The 10,726-nt window shown below is 43.3% G+C and overlaps 1 protein-coding gene and 1 long non-coding RNA gene across 2 annotated transcripts in view; one reads left to right on the forward strand and one right to left on the reverse strand.

Annotated features, from left to right (window-relative positions):
* The window catches only part of POGLUT1 (protein O-glucosyltransferase 1), a gene marked incomplete at its 5' end in the record, with an annotated part of 33,069 nt that overhangs the window by 1,574 nt on the left and 20,769 nt on the right, over nt 1–10,726 (forward strand). Inside the window, 6 exons of the mRNA XM_019523902.1 lie at nt 1,263–1,353; nt 2,176–2,319; nt 4,201–4,336; nt 6,814–6,935; nt 8,611–8,670; nt 9,959–10,058. Coding sequence (XP_019379447.1) covers nt 1,263–1,353; nt 2,176–2,319; nt 4,201–4,336; nt 6,814–6,935; nt 8,611–8,670; nt 9,959–10,058 — 653 coding nt within the window. The remainder of the gene's footprint in view (nt 1–1,262; nt 1,354–2,175; nt 2,320–4,200; nt 4,337–6,813; nt 6,936–8,610; nt 8,671–9,958; nt 10,059–10,726) is intronic.
* LOC109303503 overlaps nt 10,065–10,726 on the reverse strand; it is a 6,531-nt gene continuing 5,869 nt past the window's right edge. Inside the window, exons 2-3 of the long non-coding RNA XR_002099147.1 lie at nt 10,315–10,589; nt 10,065–10,241 (exon numbers count right to left, since the gene is read on the reverse strand). This is a non-coding gene — a long non-coding RNA (uncharacterized LOC109303503). The remainder of the gene's footprint in view (nt 10,242–10,314; nt 10,590–10,726) is intronic.

Consider the following 10,726-nt stretch of genomic DNA (forward strand, 5'->3'; position numbering starts at 1 on the left):
TCCTCTTATAAAAAGCCTCAGCCCAGGCTATGATCATGTGATGGCTGGTCAGCTGGCCCAGTTACTTGTCAAACCCACCACCTGGGTGGTGGATAACCAGACGCAGGTGATTGCACAACCCAACTTTCTTTAAACAGTTAGATTGCCATTGGAAACTTGACTGTCTGGCTCAGAATTGCTTCTTGAGTTTGCTTTGTGCTTGTTTATTCAGTGCTTAAAAGCATTACTAGCAACATGTAGCAGCACGTGGCCCATGTCTCTTTATCTAGATGTCTAGTTAAATAAGGGAAGCTACCCTGATGAGAGTTAGGAGTTGGTCTCTAGTAGCTGGGAAAGGAAGGGGTAGACCTTGCTTTTCTTTCTCTTTGTCCCTCTTGAAAGAGTGAAATAATCCTCCTGTGGACTAAGATCAAGTGTAGTGATCTTAGCCCACAAGTCTGATACCCGAGCCAAAAATGCAATTAAAACAGCACTGTGAGGTGGAGGGTGCATTCTTGTCTGCTTGCAGACAGGACTCCCTACGAGAGCCTCATGGTTGGCTTCCCGCTGGCCTGCTTCCAGTGGGAGGAACTTGGCTACACATCGACTTTATGGAAATGGAAGACTCTTCCCTAGCTTGCTCCTGTGCCCATACACTGAGGGCAAGTGAAACTCAGGGGCACACGAACCCCAAGCCTGCAGGCTTGGGCCTGCACATAGGATGCCCACCAAAGGATTTGGAAGTATTGGAAGCCCCAGGCAGGGGTGGAAGATACTTGCCAGTAGCAGGGGCACTATGGTTCTTGAATGATTCAAGGAGATTTGGACCTGATCTGTCTAATTTGACCTGGAACACACAAAAAAAAGAAAAGAAATTGGAGAAAGTTGGTGTGAGTAAAATAGTTGCCTTTAAGCCATAGGTTCAAATCCACCTATCTTTAGTGTCTATGAAAGCCACTGGTACGCAGTACCTGTTTCGTGGTTTATGTGGACTGAGTCTGTTTTCTCAGTCTGGACTCTGCAGTCCACATTAAGATAACTGCTGTCATGGCTGGTGCTCCATTGCTGACAGCCTCAGTAGAAAAGTTTTCTCCCCTTTGGAGCTGGTCCAGGCATGTAAGTGAGAGTATTATAGAAGTGTGCTGCAGAAATTGGCACCTAGCTTGCTGCCACAACACTGGGTGGCTTTTAGGAACCACAAGTCCTGTTTCCCTCACCCTGTTAGCTGCTGTGTTAATATAACAGGCAGATTCCTCAGTCTCTGTCTTCTCTTGTTTTTCCAGATGCAAAATGGGGAAAAATTATTGACCAGATTAGCAGTGCTGTAGAAAGGTACCAGCCCTGCATACAAGAGAATTGCAGTTGCCACCAAAGGTGAGGACCCACTTCCCTTTTTTGTTTGAGGAGCCTTTTGGGATTAGAGGGAAAACACTGGCCATGCATTTGAGGGTGGGATTTGGCAGAGCAACATTTGTAATCTGACCTGTTGTACATACAGCTCAGGAGGGAGAACTAATGTGAAAAAAGGGAAATGCTATTCATAGTGTAATGTTAAATTAGTTGGTTACATTCCTCATGCTGAAGTGTCATGAGGGTCTGAAGTCCCTCTTGATGTTGCCTTTAGAGAAGTGTTGCCATATGGGGAAACTTGCATTGCAACTGATGTGCTAGAGCTGTTCTTGGGGATAGACTTAAATGTTTAGGATTGTCTGACGCTTCTAAATGGCACTGCCCATTCAAAGGATGATGAGAAAAGAGGGAGTGGAAAGAAGAGACAAAATGTTAATACGTTTGGGATGTGATTCTCAAAGGTATGTTCTTAACAGCAAGGAGAGCTTTGAACATCCTAATTTCTGGACCCTTAGCCATCTTTTAAAAAGTTTAGTAGATGCTGTTTATATACTATGTCTGCCAACTGCCGAATACCAAATACTGCCCCAGTTAGCTAGTGGTTGGTGAAGCCTAGTTTTCTGGCATCAAGACGCTTGTAGCTAGGTTTGCTATATGCAAGCAGTGTGTAGAACATTTGTGCGTTCTACAAGGTGAGCTAAACTGAAGACCCCCAACACTACATTTGTCAAATGATTGGAAGCAGTATTGAACTTACCATACATTAGCTGGAGGCCCCTCTTGCATGCAGCAGGAATGGGAATATAATGTGTTTATTAATGATGGCTGGTATCTACTTTTCCTTAGTGTTTGGAAACGGGACCTGGCTCCCTTTCGAGAGGGCATCTCCAAGGAGCTGCTGTCAAGTGTGGTTAGCCGAAAGCTTGGGACACACTACCAGATCATTGATAACAAATTATACCGGGAGCATGATTGCATGTTCCCTGCAAGGTGAGAGCAATTCATAAAATTCATTTGCCCAAAAAAGACACAAAAATACCACCTGAATTTGTGTTCTGCTGGTTAGAGCATCCAAGCAGGATGATCTGAAGCCCACATTAGAGAGAGAGCCTGATGAAAGTGTGAAATGGATTGACTTCTGCAGTTAGTCTGACAAAAGGTTAAAACTGCATTTGATCACGCAAGGGGCTAGAAGGGGTTACAGCCCCAAACTGGTTGGTGTTCAAGATTGGTTGCAGGGGAAAATTTGCATTCTTGTCTAGACCAAAGTTGGGTTAGGAGTTGGAGGACTAGTGACTGTACTTTGTATTATGGTGTGGAAGGGTAATTGAGGGTAATTTCTTGTATATAGAATCTGTTACTCTGTTGACCAGTATTTCATCCAGTTCCCATTTATTTGAACCCTCTGACATAGTGACACATTGCTTCAGCTGGAGACATTTGGATGCAGTCTCTTTGGAACTCTTTGGAACATATTAGTACTGTTTCTTGATTAGCCAGTAGGATCTACTGAAAGGCAAGGGAGATAAAAGTTATGCTTTAAAGAAAAAAACCAAAATTCATATTTTTTTGGTTTAAATTTTAAAAGAACATGATTTAAATAATCTCTTGTTGGCAAGTGGGCAATTCTGTACTTTTCCCCTCTTTGATAGTCTTTAATCAGTGAAGTTTGGTTTTGGTTTGTTAATGTACTGGAAGACAAATTTTTTTTTATTGCCACCCCTGCAGCATTTTATGACAGTATCAGACAGGTTTTGCCAAAATTACATTTTTAGCCTCGATGTCTCGTACCCGATTAATAAAGTGTTTGCATGATCAGACTTAATTTTCAATAGTTTGTTTTTTGCCTTCAGCTGTTTGCAAAATTCAGATAAGATACTTGAATAGAAATTGTGCATAAAAAGGCCAGCCTTTATAGTTTAGTTCATGATAGGTATTTGTATAAAAATTGTGATGGAACCAATTTAAAATTGTTTTTACAATCCCAACTTGATTTGCATAAAAGGCTTTAAAAAAAAAACAGGCAAGCGATTAAAATGAGTGAATTCCTGTGTATTCAGTTGCTGTCCCCTGCCCCAGCCTCAGGTTGGTTCCCTTTCTAGAAATCAAAGATGTATAATCTTTCCCTATTCCTGCACTTGGGAAGAACTAAACAGACGTGTGTCACCCTATGGTGCAAAGCCTGTTGGCTGGTTCTTTGCACTTAGGGAAACAGCTTTACTGGGTTTATCATGTGCTTATTCTGTCTGGCTCAGTGTGTTGGTGGTTTACCCAGTCACTCACTGGTTGAAGTATTCTTCTATGACAGGTTTCAATATTTAAAAAATTAAAGGACTATATCGTTACATATCCTGAAAAAGGAACATGACAAGTCCTAAATGTGTTAGGAATTTGTGTGTTCTCATGAAGAAATTAAATTCTTATCCACTCCACCAAAAGTAGGGAAGTTGACACCAGATGACTATAATACATTCTGCCCCTCTAATTTTCTACCAGTTTCAGTTGGATGTAGCATTCTTGAATTCCTGTCCTAAATTGTTGGATAGCATTAGTACTTTGTAACAGCTGTCCTATTGCCTCCTTGTATTCTGTTGCAGGGGAAAGTTTTTTCTATATCTAAAGACCATAAACTGAGAAATCTCAGCAGTGTATTGAGATGAAGCATTAATTGTCATCTCCCTGCCTTTATTTCTAACTAGCCTCAAACCTTGTCATCACTTACATTGATAAAGTTGTGTCCTTCAGTTTCCTACCCTACCTTTTTTGCCGCTCTTCCTTCAGGGAGAATAAGTATTGAGGAAGGCACAGACATATAACTCATCATCACCACTTCTTATTCCTGACTTTTCACTGTATGTCTGTTCTTTGTAGGTGTAGTGGGGTTGAGCACTTCATTCTGGAGATCATTGATCGCCTCCCCAACATGGAGATGGTGATCAATGTGCGTGATTACCCCCAGGTCCCCACGTGGATGAAACCCATCATCCCAGTCTTCTCCTTCAGTAAGGTGAGAGCCTGCACATGCCTTTGTGATGCTAGTAAAGATTAATCTAGAAAAAAAGAATGTAGTTCATCTTCCTGGCTCATTGCATCCAAAGTAAGCAGCTATAACAAATCCCTTCCCAATTGAAAAACAAGGCTTCTTGAAGTTGGTTCTCCAAGGATCAGCTTTCTTTATCCAGCATTTAAAGGCGATGTTGAAATTACCCTCTTCTTTAAAGTAAAAAACCTGAGGTTTTCTGTTTCTCATATTTAGAGGTTCTTTTTATCTAACTCCCCAGCAGAAGGAACTGGAGGCTTGTTCAAAGGAATATCAGCTCCTGTTCCAGACTCATGTGTCACATGCACCTGAGTGGAGTGATGTATGTCACACTGGAATTATATGAACTGAGGTTCATTACAAGCTTAACTTCTCTGCTGAAGTTACAGTTTGACTTCAGGGATATTTTAAAATGGATTCAAGAGTCTAACATGACATAGCAGGTTGTGCATTATCTCTCACCCTTTTAAATGTACACCCAAAAAAACAAACTCCTCATTCTTTGGGTAGATAGGGCATTTGTACACATTTGCGCCACAGTGCTGGGCACTTTTAAAAGCGCCTGGTGCTGCGGTGCATACATTTGTATAAATGGCAAAATGCATGTGAGCTCTTGAGAAAATGTTGGTGGCACACTTTTGAACTAAAACACACCAAAGATGTTTTAGTTCAGAAGTATGCCGCTGCCATTTTCTCAGCACTGATGCACATTTCACCATTTATATAACTGCATGCAGAACAGCACCAGCCACATGAGCTTGTGTGTGGAGCAAAATCAGTGAATCGAGTCTGCTCTGACATGCTGGATCTTCGGCACATCAGGGCAGGCAAACGTATGTGTATAAATGCCCATCTTCTCTACTAAAAGAACTGCACCCCTATGTTGCAATTGGCATGGGCAATAACTTGAGGGCAATATGCTGAGAAACCAAACCAGAGCTTGGTTCTGTTCCCTTGGTAACAGAACTTCCATTCATGTACCAAATCTGGTACGGCATTTCAGTGAAATGTAGCCCCTCTCCCCCCAAGAAGCATTGCAGAATGTTGGAAATCAAGAAAAACTAGACAAGTCTCAAGGGAAGAAATGGGCTGGTCAACATCTAAGGACCAAGAAACTCATATACTGGCTTGGGGTATGCCTGCGAAGTACCGGTTTGTATCTGTTTGATTTTACACAAATTAGAAGTGCACCAATATAAAGAAAATTGGTTGTATTGGAAATCAGCCTGATGCAGTCAGTAATTTGGCTGGTAAATGCCCATGCGTGTGTGCAGCTTCAGCACAGCACGCAGGCAGCGAGGAACACAGCTTGGCAGCTTGGAGAGCACTGTGCAGCTGGTAAGTCTGTTGTGGTGGAAGGGGAGGGGGAAGGGAAGGGAAGGGGCATGGGGGGAGTGGGCAGATCAGCGCCCCTATGGTGAGAGAGAGAGTGGGGCAGGGGCTGGGGCAGACACTGCCCAGCTGGGGCAGGGCATGGGATGGAGCCGTGGCTCACCTGGGTGGTGCAGGGGAGGATGTGCTTCTGGTCTGCATGGGGCAGAATGGGTGAGCTGCAGCTGCTCTGGGCTCTTTTCTGTGGGGGCTGGGCTCAGGGTGGGCAGTGGTGGCCTGGAATTGGGGCTACAGGGGGAGGCTGCAGCCACCTCAAATTTTGCTGCAGCCACCCCATAATCCCCCTCCCAGTGCTGCTGCCACCTGCCTGGAGCACAGCCCTGGCTCAACGCCCCGCCTCCACCCACATGCTGGGAAGAGCTAGAGCTGCGCTGGGCAGGTGGCAGTGTCACTGGGAGAGGGGTGTATGGGGGGGGGCTATAGTGAAATTTGGGGTGGCTGCAGCCTCCTCTGTAGCCACACTCCCAGCAGTGCCACCACCCGCCCTGAGCCCAATGCCTGCTAAGAAGAGCCCAGTGCAGCCTGCAGCTACAGCCTGCCCCACCCCCCTGGCCCCGCACAGACCTGGGGGCATACATTCCCCCCCTCCCCCCACAGCTTTGTTCCATTTCCTGCCCTGCCCTGGCTGGGCAGCATCTACCTTAGCCCCTGCCCCACTCCATCCCCTCACTGCAGGGGGTGTTGATCTGCACCTCCCACGCCCCTTCCCTCGTACCACAGCAGCCTTACCAGCTGCACGCAGCTGTATTGGAAATAGAATCAGTATTGGCCAATATACCGTCTTAAAAATTGCTGTTGGTATTGGCCCCCAAAATCTCTATCGGTGCATCCCTAATACAAATCCCAGCTAATCATTAACTTTTTTAATAAGAAGACTGACATTTCCAGTGAATGAGAATTTGTGCACCTACTAGCATCTTTGTACCTAGCAGGAACATTTGGAGAAAGCTTAGAGGATTCCAGAAAACCAGCCCTCTGTTACATACAACAGATTTAGTACAATTGAGAGATCCCTGTAGAACTCAGCTAACATTAATTTCCTTGCTTTTAAGACCTCTGACTACCGTGATATCATGTACCCTGCCTGGACGTTTTGGGAAGGGGGGCCAGCTGTGTGGCCAATTTACCCAACAGGCCTGGGGCGCTGGGACCAAATGAGAGAGGATCTCCGAAGGTAGGTCTCAGGAGTCTTTTTTTTTTAAACGGGAAAATAAGCCCTTGAACATAACTGGGCAGTGGCACCTCTAGTATTAGTGCAACCTAGCATATTACCATCAAAGCCTTGGTGTAGGGTCTGCTTTCCTGCATCCACATCATCTTATGCTCTGATTTGCTGGCTCCCATTCCATGAGCTAAACAAGGTTGCAGTATTGGATGTGAGTCTTCCACGTGTTTCCAGCCTCTCAGCAAGGAATGTTAAAGACCAAATATATTTACTATGGGGTGAGAGCCCAGGCCTTCACAGTTAGTTAATGTAAGAGTTCCCATCAACTTCATTTAGGCAGGTTAGGTCAGTAAAGCAGCGGTTTTTTAACTGTGATCTGCAGAGATCTAGCACGGCATGTGGTGCAGACTCTGTTTCCAGCCACTTCTGCAGTAACCCAGGCTCTTACTGTAGTGGTGAATCTGGGTGCCAGTAAAAGCAGCTGGGGAAGAGAAAGAGGAACCCTTATACCTGCCTCCTGCTACACCAAAGAAGAAACAGGAGCTGCCCTCTGGCTTGAGAGTCATTATGGGACTAAGGCTAAGTAGCAGGACCGGAAAACCAGGGAGTCTTTCCTTTGTCAACCTAACAAGGGCTGGTCTTTCTTAGAAGTATAGGCAGGTGAGCAAGTCTATAAATACTATAGGAAGTGACATTTCAAAGCACAGACCCGTTAGTATTTGGACTCTCAAAGTTTCAGACATTAGTTGAAGCTCAAAATGTAGGGTTTTTTGTTTTCTTAATTATGAGGGGATACAAAAATACCATTTCTGGAATGCCTAAAGTTGTGCTCTGTGTGTGCTGGTGAAAACAGTTTTAAAACAATTTTTCTGTCTCCAAAAATTGCCAATTGGTTCCAATTGAGCAGATGTTCACCTGTCCAGGGACTGTGTTTGCATCATTGGGGTGCAATGTGGATGCAGGGATCCACCTGCACAGATCAGATTGTAGGATTAACACCTACATTTTAGACAAGACAGCTCTTGTGAGAAAATAGGCAAGGGATTGCAAAAGAGAGATGGCAAGGATTACAAAATTTAAGGTTGTGGGGTAAGAGTTGTGTCATTCACATCTTTTGATGGGTATGTTCATGTACATGTAGACACATGGGTACACACGTGTGCCATATGGGATTATAAAAATTATTTTCATAATGGTTGACTCTTTTTAAATTAAAATGAAAGTTGCCTATATAAACATTAGCTGTAGTGTTATCACCTTACGACCAATGTTTTGCTGAAAAGTAGGCAGTAGGAAACATAAAGGTCTAGAAACTGCCTAGACTAGTTCCATTAATTGCTTAGTGAAAGGGGGAAAAATAAAGTAGCAGGAAAATTAGTGAAAAGTGGAATAGAGTTTTTAAATTGCTGTACACTTTCATTTACTGTTTTATTAATAACAGGCAAAAGTTTACTTTACATGCATGTATACCTTGTTATCTTGACAGTATCCTTACAAAGTAGCCTGTAATATTTTGGCTAGAGAACAATGATCTATGGGAAAGCCCATTTTGTTGGCCTTAAATGAGATACTTTCATACCATGAAGAAGAAAGTGGCCCAGCAAACCTGAATAGTAATAGAGAAGACTAGCCTGTAGAAGACTATAACCGCACTTTCATGATTATGTCTAAAAAATGTTTCCAGATCTGCAGAAAAATGGCCCTGGAAGGAAAAGCTCTCCAAAGGATATTTCCGAGGATCCAGGTGAGTCCATTTTCCAATTCAGGGATATGATGGCTACATGGGTTGCAAACAATACCAGCTAAATCAAAACCAAAGTCGGGCTGAGGCATTAACCTTTTATTTCTGGAGACCTTTTAAGTATTGCTTGTTTCAAATAGATGCAGAGGTTGTAAATGTTCAAACAACATATACAGTGTCCTGACATTTCATGTTACTTGTGGAAGATATGGCAAACCCTGTAGTGAAGTGAAATAGTGCAGCATGGCAAATATTGCTCGATTTTCTTAGGCCACAGCTATCTTGGTCCACATCCTGGGGAAAAAACCTGACACAGTTTGGCACGATTAGTAGTTTCTGAGATTCTTACTGAATTGTTAAGAAAGGGAAACCTCTTTGGCTTGAGGGGTTGCTTCCTGGGGAAGCATTTACAGCATTTGTTGCTGGTGCTCATGAATTTGCCACTCCAAATACTAAACAAAAAAATTAACTCAAAATACTGGTTTTTATCAATAAAAAAATGTCACCCACTTTGTATTCCATCACAAATCTAGGTAACGAATGCTATTTGTAAGTCATATAGTATAGTAAAATAAATATAAGAAATCCATCACCCCTTGTGGTTATGCACAAGTATTCAGCTATTTTAGTTCTCATGCAGACCATTTAATTGATTAAAAAGAGGTTTCTTTCAGCAGCATTTACCTTTCTTTGCAATGGGAACCATAGGGTATGCATCAGAAGGTTTCTTTTATCCCTGTAGCTTTTTTTTGCCCATTTGTATGATCTGTTCTCTATCAAAGTGCTCTTCAATGACTCAATGGGTATTCTTACAGCAGTGATACTTGAATGGTGGGGAGTGAGGAAAAAGGTAGATGGCTTTTTCTATCCCTTGCAATGTTCACATGACAGCAGTACTAATTTTCCCTTCTTTCTTCTATTACTCATGTTTATAGATTATGTGGTGAGAAATACAGTCCTGATAATGTATGACTATCACTAGTATATTCAGGGGATGAAGAATGAAAGATTTGGGACAGGTCACAGCTTTGTAGTATGTTAAAATAACTTTTAACAAAAAATATGTGAAAAGATGTTAAGCTTCTCTCAACTTTCATTGTTTTATGGGTAAATTGAGGCTTTGAATCAGGCTTTGAAAAGACAGCTGTTGCTGATTTGTTCTGAATAACGTTTAAATAGTATAGGACTTAAAAGAGGTGAAGGTATATCGCTCAGAATTATTCCACTGCCTCCATAACTGTATGAAGATGAAGAGCAGCACTGACTGATTCCAATGGTTTTTCTGTTGCAGAACAAGTCCTGAGAGAGATCCCCTTATTCTTTTGTCTCGAGAAAACCCTGAACTCATTGATGCAGAATACACAAAAAACCAGGCCTGGAAATCTGAAAAAGTAACCTCGAACAAGCCAACTGGATAAGCAGCCTAGAAAGCAACAGATAAGAAAGGGCAATGCCAAGTAGTTTATGTACAGGTTGATTTGTGTGAGACTGGGGGTTTCCGTTGCTGTCTAATGGTGGGATTGATTGGTTCCCTCTCTACTCAGAGGGGTTTAATAGTAGGAATAAGTAATAACCTGTTGCATGTTTACTTTTTTCCTAATGGCCATGTTTCCTAATGGCCAGTATCACTGAAGCATCCAAAGGGACCCCAAACTATGATCTGACCCAGGGCTATCCTATTGGTAGCCTGCAGGGCTTGTTGGGAAAGTTGCTGGAACTGCTGTGTTGGTGCAGCTCTGGGATGCAGGGGTGAAGCCCCACTGCTCATTGCACCTAACTTCTTTCCTGCTGCAGAATTTAGGGTCTTTAGTGCCCATCGGTGACTAAAATTGGTCAGTGGGTGTTGGTCATCCAGGCTGTGAGAAGCATTGTAGTCTGATCTGGCCTACAAAGCCAGATTGAGTTGAAACGCCTGCTTTGACCTCAGGAAACACACACATGTCTGGGGCAGTAGGGGAGTGCCTGGGGATCCTGTGGCCTGTGCTGTTACAGCCCCTGTGGCATGTAGCCACCACTGGTGCAGCCCATAGGGTGTGGTCACTAAGAAGTTGGTCAGCCC

The sequence above is a fragment of the Gavialis gangeticus genome, unplaced genomic scaffold, assembly GCF_001723915.1.
Source record: "Gavialis gangeticus isolate Ggan-Ray unplaced genomic scaffold, GavGan_comp1, whole genome shotgun sequence".
In the NCBI taxonomy this organism is placed as follows: Eukaryota; Metazoa; Chordata; order Crocodylia; family Gavialidae; genus Gavialis; species Gavialis gangeticus.